The 20,209-nt window shown below is 37.7% G+C and overlaps 1 protein-coding gene across 1 annotated transcript in view; it reads left to right on the top strand.

The window, feature by feature from the left end:
• GFRA1 (GDNF family receptor alpha 1) overlaps positions 1-20,209 on the top strand; it is a 147,618-nt gene that overhangs the window by 112,772 nt on the left and 14,637 nt on the right. The window contains exon 7 of the mRNA XM_017836343.1: positions 1,537-1,715. Within this exon, the coding sequence (XP_017691832.1) occupies positions 1,537-1,715 (179 nt within the window). The remainder of the gene's footprint in view (positions 1-1,536; positions 1,716-20,209) is intronic.

Here is a 20,209-nt window from a genome sequence, read left to right as displayed (position 1 = left end):
CTACTGATCTGAATGGGATTCAGTATATCTACCCATCTGTTCAAAGAATTTGTTCACACCTGCCTGTGAGTTAGTTAAAAAAAATTATTGGGAGGACCTTTACTAGAGCAGTTAGACATTTGAAGCACCTCCTTGAAGTCATTATGGTTTTTGAAATACGTTTGTAGTATGTATTAAAGTTATATGTATAAAATAGATATTTCATATATATGTATATATATTTCAAATATTGTGATAATCTGAGGAGGGGGTGGGATACCTCTTCTATGAGTTGGTGTTGTTTAGCTTGAAAGAAGGCTCTGGAAAGACCTTATTTTGGCCTTTCAGTGCTTAAAAAAAGGATGGTTCCAACCCAAATCATTCTGTGATTCTGTCATAGAATCATAGAATGTTTCAAGTTGGAAAAGACTCATAAGGATCATTGAGTATGACTGTATGAAATAATTGAAGAAAACTAATTGCAAAGACCACTTTTTACTTAAAAACCTGGAAGGATTGCATGTATTTCTGTGACCTTTCTTGTAATAGTGGAAACAAAGACTTGCTGTCAATTTAGGAAATAATAGGAAAATATTGGTTTATATATTGCCTTGTTCTGGGGAAACTAAGGAAAAATATAATTTCACTCTTCCCACTTTGTCTCCATTAACCCAGCTGATTGTGATGCCTTTTACAAATTCTTCTCTTTGCATGTTGGAGTTCTGAGAACTAATATCATAATAAAATACATATTTTTCAGTTGAAAATTAAATGTAAATTATTTTATAAGCCAAGGAATACTACTGAGAAGAAGTATTAATAACTTCCACATATTAGTCCCCAGTGAAATTGTTTGGTTTCTTGTACAAAGAATTTGGAATAAGAAATGCCCAAATCCATGCTGAATCCCCAAAGACCTGATTAAAAACTGTTTTTCTATTTGTTTTATAAAAGCCCCAACCAATTTACTCTTGCTATAAACACACTCTTTAATCCCGTGAAACTGTGATAAGCTTTTTAACTTTTATATTCTAAAGTTTTAGTTTAAGCATGTTTCCTTCACCTAATTATGCAGATTTTGATTGAAAACTGTAAGGAAAAGATTGCCTTAGTTAAACTACTTTGTAGTTATAGGCATATTAGTTTTACTACAAGAAGATGTAGAAATAAGTATTTTGCCTTTTCTCTGTTTTCAGTTTGCTAAAATCACCTGCCTGAATTAGGACATGACATTCAAACTGTATTTTAAATCCTCAGAGTAAATTTTTGAGGCTTTTGGATGGTAACAAATATGATTATGGTAAGTCCTAGAGTGCCTGTCAAGAATTACTGGAAACATTACAAAGAAGAGGCTGCACCAGATAATTACGACCCCGGACTCTGAGTTCATGTTTCAAATAGGTTCAAAATTAAGACTCATTTTTCAGCATAAAAATTGAGTTTCTCTAAATACACATTTTCAGTGTACTAATTATAATAATAATAAAAAACAACTCAGTTCTGCTTTTTGCCTTTTGTTTTTAGAAATAGAAAATTGCCTGTAATTTATTTTTACAGAAAATGCAATTCAGGCCTTCGGCAATGGTACTGATGTGAATGTCTGGCAGCCAATCTTACCAGTACAGACCACTACAGCCACAACTACAACAGCTTCCAGACTTAAAAACACAGGTTCAGAGACCACCAACAATGAAATACCTTCCCACAATGATTCACCAGCATGTGCAAACCTGCAGGTAAGAGAGTTTTGTACTTGTTGCAGTGCATAAATGAAAGTTTTTCATAGATATCTGTAGTCTCCCACTGCCTAAGTGGATGCCTGCTTAAATTCCAATATTTGTTTATTCCCATGTTGTAGTTACAACCTGTATATATTGTAAAATATCAGATACTCTTATTCAATATCAGAAACAGGCATATCTCAAAGTGGACTTTATTGCCTCCCTGACTCAGAAACTGGGAGTAGTATTTCATTTCTTATCACAGATTTGAATATGAATGCAGTACTCTCCAAACCCTGCCAGAATATGTCAGAATAAATTAATTACCTGAGTAATCCAAATTCAGAGAGAACCCTTAATATGAGCTTGCATGTCCTGTTGCCTTCTTTCTTATGTTATTGGCAATAAACTCAAGAGGTTTTTTGGCTGAGTAGATCTGGATATTAGAGAATATGTGGTGAAGAAGCTGGACAAAGATAGAAACAGTTTTGGATCAGGCACTCTCCTGAAGTGGGATTGAGGTCATGATGTGATTTTGGCCAATGACTGTAGTGATTTTTTTTGACACCTACAGTAGCCTGTTCATGGTGCATCATTGCTTCTGGATTTAAAGAGCTTCATCACTTGCTGAAGACAGTATATGCAACTCTTAGAAAGTTTGAAGAACTTGGGCAGGAGACAACAGCAAAATCAAGGCAGGAAAGAGACAGCAGGAATTGTAAACTAAAAACATCCTTAGTTCAGATTAGAATCTGGGGCTATAAAAATTTCTGGTGGTTTCAATGCAAAAGTAGGTCAGGGATAGATCAGCTTGTCCTGTTTATTTTTGTCTTTACAGGAGGAAAATTGCTATGTGACACAAATGTAAGTGTCCAAGTTTTAAGGTCTCATCTGATATTAAGATAAATTTTTCTGGATTCCTAAACTTTTCCACTCTTGTAACATTGACTTTTCACTTCCCTATAAAAAATTGATTTTGTATTCTTCATATTAAGCTGTATCAAAGTTTCCATGTGCATTGAAACAAAAAGGTTTTATTCTTTGGAAGTGTGTTTTGCTTCTTAATTTTTCCAGCACCATCTCTCATGTTCATCCTTTTTCAGTTCCTGCATTTATTTAATATTGAAAATTGTATATGAATCAACATCAGAGAAATTTCATGGTCACAAAGTAAAGGGGTTAATGGTAGATGGTGCTGCATTTAGGTCCTTCTGTTTTTCATATCTGTATGTTCATTATGATTTAAGCCTTGTACGTTATTGTTGAGAGAGACAGTTATAGGTATATCATGATATTTGCGATAATTATTTGACCAAATAGAATATACTGAAAGAAATGTAACCTTTTAAACCAGGAACTTGGAATGTCTTGCATTTAGAACAAGACCTTGATGGGATATTATTGACTCAATTCATGTTATATTAAAAAGTTGTTTTATGGGAGAGATCACATTTTCTTTCAGTATTGGTACAGCCCCCTATAGAGCAAGGCCTCCAGATGCTACCAAAATACACATAATAAATAAAGAACTGAAGAAATGGCAAGTCATCGCAAATCCCATTGGATTCACTTCAATTTGCAAATGTTCCTAAAGCCTAAAGAGATGTTCCTTTGTTTTGAAAATGAATTAAATTCTTCCCTGTCCTTCCTCCTGTTACTCTGGTTTTTTGAAGTCACATCCCACATGAGTTTATCAGCACTGGTTTAAAGCTGTGCTGTGACTTCAAGTGTACCCCTGATGTACTTGACATGAGAAGTAAAGGTCTGTAGGGAAAACAGCTTCCTTCAAATAAATGATCTCTGCTGTTCTGTAGAAACTGTAGATAAGTCTGCACTAAAAGGTCACGGAAGTTACGTGAATCAAGCAGTTTTATTCCTGTGAAGTGCAACATTCTTCTGCTTACTATTTCCTTCTGTCAGAACTAAAACACAAAGAGCAAAGCTCTAATATTTTAATGTATTTTTCAAAAAAACAACTTACGAATAGAGCTAAAAAGAAGCCCACAATTTTTTAAAAAGAAACCTGTGTTTTTTGGACAGTATGGTGCCACTTTGAATGTGAGACTTAAACCTTAATGCAAATTTTACAAAAGAAGTGAGGCATTCATATGACATTTAGAGAAGGGTATTCATTCCAGGGCTCTCCTCCCATGAAAAATATGCTTTGTAGTATTTTCAAAACATGAACTAGTGTGACCAAAAGCAATGTGAAGGGTTTTTTAATGCAATTAGCAGTTTAGCTGAAAGGTTTCGAAAAGACAGTATAGCCTAAACATTGTGGAAAGACAAATTAAAAGCATTAGTCTCAACACAAAAAGACAATGGCCAAGAGGGGATAAGGAGATGATCATTGAGATGCTACAAGGCTGCATATTCTAGTTAGTGGATTTAAAAATACAGAGAAGGAAGAAAGAGCAGGAAGTGATTGATTAGTATAAATTGCCATTGAAATAAATACAGTGAGGGAAGAAAGAGCAGGAAGTGATTGATTAGAAAATATGCCACAGAAATGAACAGATTCTAACCTCCCAGGGTTTTCAAATACAGGGCACTAACCCAGTTCGCCAGAAGCGTCACTGACTGAGCAATTTTTGATACATTTCTTTCTGACTTGTTCAAAATGGTTGTATGAAAAGCAAGGGTGAACTGCTCATTTTGTCGCTGTGCCATGTTCTGCAAATGCAAACCTGGGAATTGGAAGGGTTGTGAATGCTTAAAGAAAATATGAGATTCTCTTCGTTTACCTGTACTCAATATTTATTTCAAATACATTTTGAAGATCTGGACTTTTAAATTATGTTTGTTTCAGTGATGCTGTTTAGAAGTTATTCATCATTTCAACTTACCATTGCTATGAGAATTTGCAGTTCTCCTATTATGGAGCATTTTCTTATTTCAAATTGATACAGCAAAATGTTTGTTTCTGCTATATGCTTCCTTTATGTTTACATATGCTTGCATTGTGTAATATGCTCTTTCTTCTATCCCTAAATTAAATCAACACTCCATCTTTACCAGGAAGATGCTTAATTTTGTCAAGCATCCTATTAACTCTCTTATAAACCTGACTTTTAACAAAGTTTGCTAAACCCAGAGAGTAAATAGTAGTTAGTTTTATACAAAATGCTCAAGTAAAGTATATTTGAGATGCTTGACATCCTGAAAAGGATCCTCAGGTCTACAGAATAATAATGTATAAAGTATTGTGAACAAAAGAAGAGATGAATGCCAACAGCGCGCTCCTTATACAGGCATATTTTATTAAGTAAGTGCCAACAGTATATTTTTTCTGATAGCTTCACTCTAATGTTTGCTGTTTAACTGACATATATGTTAATCCCTCATTTTTAGTCATAACTTGCATTCAGTATGCCAGTCAAAGAATGGTTATGGTCTTTCAGTCTCTTGTTCTACCCCCACCGCCTGAACCATCATGTTGGATTATTTGAAAGGGACAGAAGAATGAGGTTGGATGTGTACTCACACCATGTATTCTTCAAGAAAAAGGCTGCTTCTGCATTTAGGAGAGATACATAGACCTGAATGATGATAATGAAATAAACCTCAAGTGATAGATTAGACTAGATTGGACCCTTTATTCCTGGGTCATTGCAGGGATAAATAAAAAACTAAGACTTCCATACTGGGTTTTCTATAATATTTCAGAGGACATTTTGCAGAAGACAGAAATGATAGAAGTCAAGATGGTTTAGGACATTTAAGTAAGTTTATGCATCGAAATCTATCAACTCGCTAGCTTGCTCCGTACTTTGTTTTCCCACATTTATTATAAAAGCTTTGTTCTAGTTAACATTAGTTCAGCATTCAAAGAGAATTTAAGGGTTTTGTGCTTTTGAAGACCACAGCAATGGACACATGTAATTGACATACGTGGCCCTTTGGACTGAAAGCAAGCACTTTCAATCAAGTCCAGTATGTAAATTTTGTTTACTTTCAGCAACAAAATTTAAAACCTATTAGGCATAAATGGAAAACCTCAAACATTTTGTGGGAACAAAGGAAAAGAGAAATCTAGATATTTAAAAGTGTCAGTTCTTTCTATTTGCATGTAAGATTAGTGGGTGTTTATAAAAGATGTGGGTCATATGGCAAGCTATTCTCCCACAAATTCACATAATACTTGGGATTTAAAAAAAAATGTCTATAACGTAGAGTCTTAAGACAAAATCAGGAGAGAGAGTTTGCAGTCCACTGAGGAGAGCAGGACTTAAATATGACTCAGACTGAAAATGACTGTGCTTTTCCCTTGTAGATCTGTGTTGCAGATCTTCAGCACTGTGCGAGGATCTGCTAATCTGGTGGTTTAAGTACCGTCTGTAATTCTTTAATGTACCTTCTCATGTGCTAAATATTATTATTATAAAGCATTATGTAGGTGTTTGGAGAGGGTTAAAAGCTTCAGCGTAGCATTTTGAGGATCAAGGCACAGCAGGTATGGATCTTCATGAGCTGGTAATTGGGTGGTGGGTGAACATAAGCAGGAAACACAGGCAGATGTAGGTGTGCTGTTGATGAGGGAATAGTACAACTGCTGAGATGGTGCACTGGAGTAGAGACAAAGGGAACTTGTTTTATCCCCTGAGCTACAGTATTAAGTCGCCCATATGCCTGGCACTGTCTTTCCTCCATCCCTTCACACAGCCTGTGATCTTTCTTTTTCTTTTCTGTGATAAACAAGCACTATGCTTTCAAATATCCTGCCTGCTCTGTCCCTTGGAAAAGTCATGCTTGGACCTCTTCCTCTGGGCATTACAACTACACAGAAAGTTATAGACTGGGGTAAAAGATGGACAGCAATATAAAACCCAATGCTATGCCAAAACAAACAAAAACCGAAAATCGACTAAACAATTCATATGAAAAGCTTTAAATTTACCTCCTGTATTTTCAGGATTAGCTGACATAATGGGGTCAGCCAGCTGGTACAAGTGATTTAGAGAACACCTATTGACAGCTTTTCTTCTGAAAAAGCAGTGCCTTTAATTTGCTTTAGTGGCAATTCTCCTGTACCTAAAGAAATCTTGAGTGTTTGTATGTTCAGATTAGAACCTGACAGCCAGGGATAATTTGGAGTTTCTTCTTTAATCTTACACTTCTAATTTGGGGAGCACTAAATGAAATTCCGTTTTTCCACAACAGCTACTGCTTTGTCCATTGATTTCATTGACATTGATTTCAGTGAAGTTAATCCTTGTTTTCTTCAACACCATGCTGGAGTGGGTCCTCAAAAAGTGTGGATGTATACAATTCCCTGAAAGTGTGTTCATTTACTGCATGACTCTTGCACCTGTCCAGCAGATCCAGAGAAGGTGAGGGGACCATGAGTGAGAGACATGCTATGGAAATCTTGGTATTCTTAGGCAGAAATTTAGCTGCAGTCCACCTGTATTACTGTGGAAACAGTGGATCTCAGTGCCAAAAGGCTGGTTTGCAGTGAAGATATGTATACCTGCATGCATATGTATTACTGGTATGATCATGTAGATGCTCCCACTCCAAGCAAGGCTGTGCTTGGGTTTTTCACCATCCTTGCCCATGAACATCAGGACCACACACAATAGATTGTTTTCAAGCTTGTTGAAATCCTGCTGAAGTTAAAGATGTGATTCATAAAGCTGATTAATTTCTAAGTACGGAGAGTCTTTTTCTTTGCTTTTGATCATCACAGGAACAGTTTGAGAATGTAGCCAAGTATCATACCCTATAGGCTCAGATGTATCATATTAGTGTCAGTGTTGCTATGAGACATCTGACATCAGTAGTCAGTAGAAAATTGTTCTCATTTACCCGACTTAGTTGAACTTATAAACTGAACATCAGGCCCACTTACAAGATCAGTCATGATTTGTGGAGTAAAATACAGGCTAAAACTTTACAACAGTGTAAGTCATCGTATCTCTGTTGTTATCACCAGAGCTACACAGACGTGCACTGCTTAACCCTCAGTCTCTTTGGCGTGTAGAGCTCTCTGTAAGAGTGGACTTTATATGTAGTGATTGATACTTGGATGAAACATTTTTTATGTTGGAAGTTGGGTGTAATAAACTTCTGTTACTGAAAAACAGTGAAATGGTTTATTTTGCATATTAAAACTACAGTTTAAATTGCGGTTTTTTGATTAGAATTCTTTTCATTAGGCCAAAATATTGTTCATGTATACTGCTGGAGAGCATAATACTTTAGAATTATTTCATCAATGATAAAATATTTTATGGTTCATTTAAAAAAAAATAATTTACTAGTCTGAGCATCTTAAGTGTATTATAATAATACAGCGCTTTATAGCAAACTGTAAAACTCTAGACTGCAGTATTAGGAATCATGCAATTTTGTTTTATAGTTTAATAATTGTTCAATTGAAAATGAGTATGAGGTTACTAAAAACCCATTTAATGACTTACAAAAATATAGCTTTATTAAAATGTACTACACACCTTTACAGAAAATTTAATTTTCTATGGACAGATTATAGTTCTTATCCTCAGAAAGAATTTTGCAAATTAATGCTGCTAAAAGCATTTTCAGTGTTCCCCTAAGCCACAGTTGTTTCTACATTTCACGTGAGTATCCTCTTATAAGAATACCCACAAAAATACAAAGTGCTAGAATAAACCAGAATCAGAAAATTGGATCACATCAGATAAGCCAAATTGAACTATTCATAGCCCTTGGTATTTACTTTATAGGGTTCTTCATCATATTAAATGTATTCCTAATGTCAGCCAACTTTAATTCTCAATCAAATACCTAGTCCATCATGTATTTCCCTTTTAAAACAGATAGCTCACTATAGTCTGCAAAAAACAGCCATAAAATGGAGTATAGTATTATAAATTAATTTTAAGATATAACTACTACCAATAAAAATTCTAGGTCATTGCATTGCAATGGTACACGTTTAATCGTATTGTCTTTGGAAGTTTAGTTCATAATATATCGTGCATTTATGGGACCTGACAAAGTGCTTTGTTTAAGACATATTGTTTGCTATTAGCAAATATTAGGTTTTAGTCATGACTCTGCTTCCATTTGTGTGTGTACAAGCGAAAGTAGCTCTGGTTATGTCAGCAGGCTGACCCTGTTGCAAAGCAAGTGTAGGCAAAATCAATTGTGCCATCAGGTTTTTAATGGAACAAAAATCAAGAACAGAATCCTTGAAATCTTAAGTACTTTCTTATCTTAACTGGAATAGCTTTCAAGAAGTCCTTATTATACACTGGAATCCCATCATTCTAGCTATTCCACAGGCTCATAATGGTACTCTTTGCCTTAAAAACCCAATGAATTGCTGTTAGCTTCACTGGAGCTATCACCACATAGCCTTTATTTATTCTAAAATCCACGTAGTGTATTTCAGTTCTCTAGAAACAATAAATATTTTACTATTATAAACTATGCTAATGCGTTAGGTTATCCTCAAAAAAGTATATCCAGAGAGATACACGAGGAATACCAAAGTAAAAGACTAGTGCTATCTCAGATAATGAATCCAGTTGTCAATAGAGATGTTTCTTTCTAAGGTATGAAAATAGCTCGGCAGTTGCCAGAATAGATCAAAGTTTAACAAATAAAATCTTTATCAGTTCTGCCATCTTTGCAAAGAATTGTTATTTGCTAGGCAAGCAGAAGGATTTAATAAGACTTTTATAATTGAAATGTACTTTTAACCACTGTTATTGAAGTAGTATTGATGGTTTTGTTTTGTACTGTGACAGTTTAAGACAAATGACAGTGTGGAAACTAAATAATTCGGATAGTAAAGCATTTTAATCACAGATCGTACTGTTTTATGAATTACCTGCCTTCTCCATCTTGTAGGGAGAGGGGGTGAGAATTCAAGGGAGCAGCGTAGCACAACCTCCTTGTTCTGTTGAGGAGAAGGCTTGCTGCCAGAGAGGGACCCTGATGAGTTCTGCAGAGTCCTGGTGCAGGGTCATGAAGTTGGCCTCGTCTCTAGATGTGTTCCTTGAACCCAGAGATTGATGAAATGGTCGTTGATCCTGGGAGTAGGGTTTTGGGGCTGTCTGCCCAAGGGTATTTTCCCAAAACAGTTATTTCCTAGTATTTTTATGAATCCTTGGGAGTGTGAGTGGGTAGAGAAGAGCTCACAGATGACTACTGCATTCACATTGTGCTATAATACTCTCATTTACTGTCACCCTTGATGGCTCCTGCAGTCTGCTTGTTGCAGACACTACTGGACACCTTTGTGCTTCTTAAGGAAGGGCAGGTTGTTTCCATAGATTAGCTATCTGTTTCCTAAAGCACAGCAAATCTGTGCTGTTGTTTGGGACAAGTATTGATGGTATTTTGTCTGTTGCTACAGAGAAGTGTTGATTAAAACTCCCTGTCTTACACTCACAGCTCTGATTTATTTTCAGCCCCAAATAATTTTAAAAAAGGTAAGAATTGAGTAGTGGGCAGAAGCTACTGCCCTGTTGTACATCCTGAGCAGTTATCAGGCCAGTAGAGTTCTCTACAAGCCTTAGGAGACTTGTGCACATGTTTAATTGTCTATTTCTTAATTTTTTCAAGTGTTCAAATTGCTTTGTTGCTGGTTTTAGCTGAATCATTATGAATATCATAGTGGAGTGAAAGGATTTGAGGAAGGTGTATGAATTTGAGCACTCCAATCCTCAGAAAAATAGACAGGATAACCTGATGCTACCCACGAGATGAAAATGGGCTCAAATACATTTACCAAATTCTCTTCTTTTACGCATTTTGCAGAACATGCCCACTGTGGAAGTGGATGGGGCAGTTTTGTTCATCCTCTTACACTCAGCCTCATGACAACACTACTTTCCCTGGCAGAGAACTGCAACCTTTCCTCTGGAGGTCTAAACATCTCCACAGTGCCAGCAAAGGAAATCACACTGCTTTTAGAGAGATAGATACACAGATAGCAGCTCTAAACACAAAGATCCTTTTAAAACACCTTCCTATACTCTTGGAAACCGTTCCTACTGGAAATAATAATAATTCAAGAGATACCCTGTTTTATCATGGAGGAAAGATCCTCTTTGGGAAGTGATAACCAAGACTAGTTCTACCTATTTATGTGAGGTGAGTTGATGGACTGTTAGTCTCAATTTACTGGAATACCTATACCATCTCTGAAAACTCACTTCCAGTTACCCATTAGTCTTTATTAGATCTTTTTCCCACCTGTTTGTTGGGTGGGTTTTTTGTGGGGGGGTGGGAGTTTTTTTGTTTGGTTGCTGTGGTTTGGTTTTTTGGTTTTGGGGGTTTTTTTTGGTTGGTTTGTGGGGTTTTTTTTGGTTGGGATTTTGTGTGTGTGTGTGTTTGGTTTGGTTTGTTTTGTGGTTTGTTTTTTTTTTTTTTTTTTTTGTCCTTTCATCTTGTAGATCCATTCTGTAATCTTTGGGTACTCAATTGCCTCATAGACTTAATCAGCTATGAAACTTATCTACATTATTTTTTCTATATTCCCTCTAATGGTTTAATGGCTAAATGCAGATTCATGGGGGAAAAAAAGCCTGCACAAAACTTAACTGAAGGGCTCTTGAGCCTGCATGGTCCAGGAGTAGTCACCATGTGATCACTGGCTTGGCTTCCTTAGAAGTTAAAGTGAGGAAGGGCAAATGGGGCTGGGGGTTGTGGCCACTGAGTGGGCTGGGGTGCAATTGAGATTGGAGTAATTCAGTTTGGGTAAAATGTCTGAAACAACCCTGCTTCCTTATCCTTGATTAAAGAGGATACACTGCCTTCTTCTGCCAGCAGCAAAACCAAGTACCTGAAGTATGTTTACGCACGTAAAGTCATTTGAGTTTAAAGAGGCAATCACACAACCTAATCAAATTCTGCTTTTGTTTATAGACTTGTAAAAATGGAATAACTCCAGAGTTGTGTACATTGCAATTATCTTTAAGTGTACATTGTAATTATCCATTACCCCATACATATATGCATATCATTCTTTGATATTTCTGTGTAATCCAGAAACTAACATTCTTAAAAAATAAACTACCCAAATTGCAGTTGCTGTGTGGCAGATATGATCAGAGGTACTTCAGGAATAATAAAGAAGTTTTTTTAGGAATAGCTTGTTCCTTGTTACTACCAGCAAATGAAATATAGAAAAACCCAGTGGAAATTAGAATACAATAATAAGTAATCATTCTAAACCATACATTGCTGACAAGGCAGCATAGCTGCACAAATAGTACATTGTTGAAGAGCTAAAATTTGGAACCTTTTCCATAGCATTCATAGGTTTTTCAAGTAATCAAACCAAGTTTATTGGACAGAAAACGAAATTCAATCTTTTAACCAGATTGTCTAATCTATACTCTTAAAAAACCCCACCCATTAATGATAACAAAACAGCAGAACAGAAATATATTTTTGTGCTGCTTTTACTCTGTCTGCTCATTTTATAGTCTTCACTGTACATTAGTAATCAAATACTGTGGATAAATCACACCCTTTATTTTCTATTTACTCTTTATCCCTATGACTCCTAATCAGCTGTTTTACCTGAATAATTGATCTCTATGTTGCCCTCAAACCACCTTCTCTACAGCATTTTTCAATTTGCTGTTGAGTTTCAGAACATGACACACTGTCACCCATTTCAGTTCCCTGCCTTCCAAATCAATAGGAGTTCAAAATGTTTGTTTTAGTCCGTACTTTGGAGGAGAGCCTAACTATTGCATACCAAATCCTATTTCTAATCAGTGGACTTGGCCTAATAATCCCACCTCAGGTTAAGCCCTCCTGCGTGCTTAGCTCTTTTCGTGAGTCACAAGTAAACAGACCGATGTGTATAATGCAGTGTGTAACCTATTTTTCATAGGTTCACTCAGCAGGTCTCCTAAAGAATTAGAGGATTATCCTCCCTCATGTCTTTCTTAAAACAGAATTAGGTATTCAGGGTGGTAATTTACTAAATACTGCATTACATGGTGCTATATTTTTCCAGTTTGACATTTTCAGAAGGCTCAAGTAGCCTCTGATTCAAGGCTAGATATGCATTACCACATGCACCTAAAATTAATGCTCAGATTTTAAATGTATGCATTCAAATTTTTTTATGTATGTGGCAGGTAAGACATGTACCAGGTAGGCTCTAAATAGCTATGTGCAGTCCTAAGCACCTAATTTGTGCAGAGAGTTGGATAAATGGGCATATAAATTAGGTGTGCCCAGATGAAAGCAAAGCAGTTACAAGTATCTATGAAAACCCTAAATTTGTATCTGCACAAATGTAGAAAAGTGGTTTGATCAGATCTTTTGCAATGAACAGGATGTTTTTTACGTTGGCTTGCCCTCCTCTAGGTAAAGTAGTGTATTAACAGTTGCGTGTATCTAAGTTCAATTCTTGAAGACTGCTGCATAATGATTTTGATGTTGTTATGCTATTGTGCACACCTTGGTCTCATGCCCACCGTAATGGTCTGGTTCTGAGGGCAAATTTAGGCATCTTTTCTGGAGGGACCTAACTGCTTGTATACAATTTCAGAAACCAAATGCAAATTCAGAAGAAAAAAACTGTCCCTTTTTTCATCGTTATTTTGAACTTTAATAAATTCTTGCAACTGTTTGCAGAATCCTGCTCTCATCCAGGGTTTGCCCAACCCCTGTTACTTTTGATTAAGATTTCCTGATTATTCCTAAGGACTCAGTCATGGTTATTTGCAGAGCAGAAATTCAGATTGTCATAGGCACAGCTAAACAGGTTTAGATCAAAACCACACTCTGTCTATACCCAGAGAACAGCTTAATGACGATACTTAGGAATAATTAATTAGGCAGAGGCTTTTCACCTTCAGGCTTGTGGTTCGTGTTATATTTAGTAGCAAACAGCTCTTCGGTAAGTGCCCCCAGTGAGAGAGAGAGCTCTGCACTCTGGGAGCTGAACTGAGTCCATGTCACAGGGACAGCCCTTAAAATACAAGTTGTGCTGGCTTATGTCAGTGTAACAGGGGACTGGACTCTGGTGTTCCATGGACATTTAACGAGAGCAACTGGCAAAGCTGCAGCTCCACATAATCTCCAACCAGTGAGACGCATCTGCTCATATGTGCTCTGCAAGTCCTCATTCATCATCTGCTGCCCTTTGTTATGTACAAAGCCTGTTGGAGTGCTGTTACATTCATCTGTGCTCAGCACATCAGAAATGTGATATCCCATGCTGTTCATGTGGCCACCGAATGTGAGCAGCCCAGTGATATCCTAAATCCCTTTTAAAGATGCTGTTCTCAGACACTAGAGAGGCTAAGCACGTTTTGGCCACTGAGCAAGGCATCTCTTAAACCCATTAAATTCACTTCTGCCTGGGACAGCTCAGTATGTCAGTAATGCTCAGTAATGCAGTATCAGTGCTGGTGTCAATATACAATAACATATGTTAATATGCAGTAGACACGGTCTGCATTGCACCCATCCCTCATCTCTAGTCATGCTGTGTTTGTTCTGACTTTCCACCCACTGGTCCACTGGACTGTAGGTGAGAGTAACACAAGAAGCCATATTGCTGCTATAGTTGACACACACCCAGATGTATTTATTTTTTTAATGCTTCCTCTCTGGATACTTGATGGCAATGTATTGACACTGAAACTTGCTAGTAAGACAAAGTTGGTGGTTGTGAGTATTAGATGCATCTGAGTAGGTAGGTCACAAAAAACACCCCTCACTTTGTCTGTTTTCTACTTGCTTCAGCTTGGTCCAGCACTATTAATCAAACAATTATGCACTCAGGGAAATATTTGCTGCCAGCCATCATCAGTCAAGATTCTCTTCAGATAGCAGTCTTAAGATGGTTTTCTTAGGTGAAACCTTCTAATCTCTCTCTTGAGTCACACTAAAGGATGTTAAAATTTGGTAGCATAGGGCACCTTCAAGATTTTTATTGCAGGGTTTGCTGTAGATTTAGAAGAATCTGGGGATGGAAGAAGACTTTTTAACACAGCAGCTCATCTCACAGAAAGGGAAGTGAAGGGCATAGGGAGACATCCTGAGTGCTTTGCGACATTATAAACCTATATCCTATTAATTCCTCAGTCTCTTTGATGAAGTGCACTGTCTGAGGTGCAAATTAGTGCCACTTTTGTGCATTGAACCTGTCCTCTTAAGAGAAGAAGTGCTTCAGAACCACCTCCTCGTTTCAAAAATACTACAGAATAGTTGTCAGTATTGACCTGAGCTAGATTAAACTAGCTACCTTGGAATCTAAGGCTGTATATCCCATTAATAATCCCCTGAACTATCCAGTCTACCACAACATAATACTTCAAAAATAGGCAAACTAGTCAAAATAAATCTTCTAAAGCTTCTTCTAGTTTAGTATGGAAACGTAACAAAATATACGCAAAGAGATGTTGATCTCCATTACTGACATTATTAGCATTCATTTGTTTTTATTTTCTGACTTATTAAATGTAAACATAAATTTAAGCCTTCTGTCCTTCTGTAAACGACTTGTGGGATGAAACAAAGCAGGATTATATCCTGCAAATACAGTTTTGCATAATCTGGTAATTATTTGCATAATCTGGTTATTATAGGCTCAGTTTTGTTTTAATAGGGTTATAATTGTTAAACATGCAACATTCACAGTACCTTCTTGTGTCTAAGAAATTGTTTCAGTGACGGAAAAAATTTCTCTGTACTTCTTACTGAGTTCAAATTGAAGCCATATATGAAGACGATAGTAGGAAGTTACTTTTGATTTTTGGTTGCTGCTGCCTGGCAAGTGGAAGAATTCCTGTTGGTGTGGTGGGATCAGAGCGGTAAAGAATAAGGCACCTTTCTAATAAGGTCAAGATTCCGCAGGCTCCTCTTACACAAGAGTTTCTCTGCTTATTTGAATAGCTTCATTAATTACAGTGTAACCGTTGTGTGTGAGAGCATCCTTCATGTGTAAATAATGGATATGCAGAAGGCCACTACAATACCATCCATTAAAGTATAGTCCACTATAGTACAGCCCATTAAAGAGAATTAGTGTCAGGGTTTCACTGCTAGTATTTCTGAGAGGGGATGATTTTTCTCTCCTTCACTCACCTCAGCAGGGGAAGAATGAATGTAGGATGCTACATCAAAGTCTCTCACAAGTATTGAGTTTTAAGATCCATTCTGCAAGGGCCTTTTAATAATGTTTAGGAAGCTGACAGGACAAACCAAGGTCTAGCTTAGCTAATGGAGATCTGTGGACACAACCAATTGGATGTTTATTTTTTTTCTGTCATGACTTAAATCTGTTGAAAAATATGCTTGTGTTAGAAAATAAAATGCCAGTAATCCAAATTGTATGATAATAATTCACTTTTAGAAATTAAAATGTCATCAGAATTTAATAAAAAGGAATGATAGCATTGAATTTGAATACCTTTCTAGAAAATTTTGAAGGCATATATTCTAATGAAAATAAAAATAAACTATCATAGACATTGCTAGCAGCTATGCTTAAAGTTGAAGTCTTACCTTTCACATAAAAAAAAATTCAAAAGATTAATTATTTGGGTGAAAATTTTGTTGTTATGCATGTGGTTCTATCTGAATTCTTGAGGAATACCTGCCTGTCAAAGCCACAGTATACCATAACCTGTTTTTTATTCTTTTTTTTAATAGACTCACCTTGGTAAATTTGTTTACATTATTTTAAAAAACGTTTTCTATATTTTTATTCTGAACGGTATTTTCAGTGCTAGAAAGGAACTGAGGCAAGTACTGCAGCAAGTTCAGTAAAATTTCAGCCCTGCCAGTTCTGAGGATACATCTGTGCACCTGCAAAATTCAGCTACAGGATTAGAGAAGGGAGAAAATGCTTTAAAATTTTATTGCAGTGGCGCTTCTGGAGAGCAGATTGTGCCAAAAAAGAAAAATTCATAAATTAATCCAAATCAAAACTGTTCAAAATTGGATTACTTTGAAAGAAAAGAACTGGTCTTATAAATCATGCTGCGATTTAGTGGGACTTGGGTACATCACCACACAACTGAGGTTGTATGGAAATTAATACACTGGGCTTGAAATGTGCAAACAAAACTGAGGCAGGGAGGGCATGGCTGTGTGGTGGGTGCTCACTAAGTGGCTGGTTTCTTCTGCCTTTCTGTGCAGGGTTCCTTTACTGTAGCCTTTGCTTTTGCCTCTGTAATTGCAGCAAAGTCGCTTGTTATCTGAAGTGTTTTCAAAACCCTTCTAAGGCTTTCTGTGTTGTTTTTCTGTGCGTCACCATGCCAAGTGCTCACAATAACACAGATGCATACAGCTACTGTTAATAGAAAGTCTTGAACATTTTTAGCCACTTAATAAAAAGTAGATGTTTGTGGTCATTCTCTTCCGTTCCCTTTTGAAATTTATGAGTGAATGCAGTGCTCAAAAAACCAGCAATAATACCAGTTGCTTAAGGTTGGAGTAGCACAAAGGGAAGCTTCCTGTAGTGCTCAGCGCTCAAGGGCCCGTGCAGGCTGATGTTCAAGCATGCTTGCCTGATCTTCCCTTCCAGCTGCAGAACCAGAGAGCAGCACCCCTGGTCCTGCTGCCTGAGTGCTGAGGCAATGTGTGACCTTATTTACTTAATCTCTTCCACCTTCTGACAGCTCAGGGCTGGAAGTCTCATGAGGCCGACCACTGCACTGAGCATCCCCACAGAGCTCCCTTCCTGCAACTCTGCTTTGGGCTTCAGAGCCTCCCTAGTTTTCCTTAGCGGAGTCCCACCACACACTGTCCTGTTGGGTATGGAGGAGAGCTTTCCAGCAAGAAACAGGCACGGTGCATGCTGCCTGGCACGGAGCAGTCACACTCCAGCCAGCAGCTCCCTGCCAGGGCACACCTGGAGGTGTGTGCCGCCGTGTAGGAGCCCTGTAGCCACATTACCATAGTGCCTCTTTTCAAGGCTCATTAGCACAATGCAGGCCTGTGCTGTTCTGGCTGAGCTGCTTTTAGTCCCCCAGTAGCCGTGGCTGACAGCTGCTCAGCAGTGTTTACACCACACTCCAGTGCCCCACAGAGCCCAGTCTAATACTGGAGGCAGGTACTTCGCCTGCTGCCGAACTGAACAACTTTGTTTGCATATTCCGACATGCAGCGGCACATACTCCAGCCTGGAGGAGTGTTGTGGGATCTGTGGTTCTTCAATTACTTACCTTTGTTCAAAATTAAAATCTGAGTACGTCTTTTAACTGGGACTGTGATGGCTTTGTGTTCCTGCTGCTTTTCTTTAGATGCTGTTCAGTGTGCAGCAGCCAGATGCTACCTGTAAGTGCTGTGTATGGCACTGGGTTGATTGCTGTGGTGAATCACTAGGGAAATGTGTTTTAATAATAAAATCTGAAACAACTTGAATTTGGATTACATGGCTCTTTAGTTTTATAACTAGAGAAAAAACTCAACAACCTAGACAGCCCACGCCACTGAGATATTAACCTCATAAAACTTATTCTGTCTGTGCTTTTTAGTATTCTGTTTTCTGCTCTGCCCTTCTAAATGCAAAAATATTTGCTTGTGGCAAATCCATAAAAAGACCATATTAGGAGAATTGCATAATATCCCCTAAAAATAGGAAGCAAAAATCTGGGACTACAGAAATTCATTTTACTCATCTAAATGAATGACTAAACATGAAAACAAAGTTGTTAGCAAGTTACTATACTGCCATGAAAGGTAAGTTCAGTTGTCTTGGCTGGGTGTCATATTTTGTGCTGTGCTCACCGGGAGACTAATTGCTTGAAATAAATATTTGAACATCTCTGTGCCTGGTCCTTGTAAGCCGTTTGATCAGTTTGGTGTTTCTGATAGGATCTGCTTTTTATAAAACCTTCAAGATTGCTGTCAGGCAATTTTTGTGCCATGTTGTCCCAGCCATATAAGTGCAGTGAGAAATAAAGCTTAATGAGGTCTCATGTTTATTAAGATAAGGATCTGGGAATAGTCCAGCAATAATTAATACCATATAGGTCATCTCTTCTTCTTTCCATACTTTTTTTTGCTCCCTTTGGGAGGATTACTCCCAGCTCTTGCCCCTCCAATCAGATTTTCTTGTGATTTGAAAATCAAAGAAGTTGAAGGGAGAAAGTTTTCCTCTGTCCGTATCAGACTTAATCAAACTCTTAGGCCCAATTCTTAGATTTCTGAAGCAGTGTCTGCTGCTATGTGTGTTTCCATCTGCATCTGTTAGGAGCCCCAAGTGTCTGCACTGTCTGTTAGACACAATCAGAGCTGCATTGATTCATTGTTGCTCCTCGATCTGAGGAAGAGGCACTGTTCCCAGCCCACCTGGCCCTGTCCAGAAGAGACTGGGCAGTGCTCCCTCCTTGACTGAAGAGCTGGAAAACTGGCTTTAGCAGACAAGAACCTACATTTGTTCCAGCCCCTCTTCCCAGAGGAGTCCTCTAGACTGCTCTGGGGTGAAGACTTCTTTTGAATCTGGAGGAAGGCATGAAGGTAATCTCTGGAGACCCACCACCCCTTTTTCTCTGTCCTGATCAGAAAACAAACTTCCCTGCTTTAAGGTTGCCCTCTCTTTCTTTTTTCTCATGCTCAAGTGCTCAAATCCAGCAAGAATTGATTAATGTTGGAGGATAAAGGGAATGCAGTAAAAAAAAACAGCTCAGTATGTGTTTTCCCAGTGCGTATGTGGGCACAAGGGGATGCTTTATTTGCTTTATTTAATGTCTCCCAGCTGAAAAACTTGTAATTTGCTTCTTACTGTGCTCGGTGTTATCTATGTAGCTTTGGAACATAGTGCCAGCAGTGTTTTGTTTCTAGAAGATACTTTCTTCTCTCTACAAAGTGGCACGACAGAGCTGTAGCGCTTTTATGCAGAATGGCAATTGATAATTTTATGCCCGGAGCTTGTATCTTGAGGGTTGATTCAGCAGAGAGAAAAAAAAGCAAAAAAAAAGATCTCACCGCTTTGTTACAGGATTGTGCAAAGCTGATATTTTCTATAAACTTAAATAGCTTTCCACTCTGACTGTATCATATGGGTTTCAGAATTACTCTGTGCTTTAATTGGATCCTTATTTTAGCGACCTGTGCCTCTGACCCACACTTTGCTCATCTTCCCTATTGAGAGTAATTATACTCCAGTGTGGCATAGTACTACTGTGCTAATAAGAAAATACTATTGACAGTTGTGATAGATGCACCATCCACTTAGTGTGTTCAGAAGAGTTAAAATGATTGCATTCTTACAGTCTGTGTGTTTCTCTGGTTATTGTTTGTGTCCTGTTGGAAAAGCAGGTTAGTTGCATAGTAAATCTCTCTAATCAACACAGGAGAAGAACAAAAAGAACAATCACCCTCATTTGTTATAGCTACTTTAGAAGCGTGGTCATTTGAAGGATGTATTCTGGGAGATTTGTCCCTTTTCTTCAGAAAGGCTTGTTAATATGGGCATAACTAACCAGGCATCTCAGGAGAGGACAAAGGCGCTCTCATTAAAATCAGCTGTAAAAACAACCTACAAAGCACATATCTGTCATAATGATGCTTCTGTTATCTCTCCCTGTAACGTC

This window comes from Lepidothrix coronata, unplaced genomic scaffold (genome assembly GCF_001604755.1).
Source record: "Lepidothrix coronata isolate B3197 unplaced genomic scaffold, Lepidothrix_coronata-1.0 Scaffold275, whole genome shotgun sequence".
Classification (NCBI taxonomy): domain Eukaryota; kingdom Metazoa; phylum Chordata; class Aves; order Passeriformes; family Pipridae; genus Lepidothrix; species Lepidothrix coronata.
The sequence above is the reverse complement of the archived record's forward strand: the minus strand, read 5'-3'. Positions and strand labels throughout refer to the sequence as shown.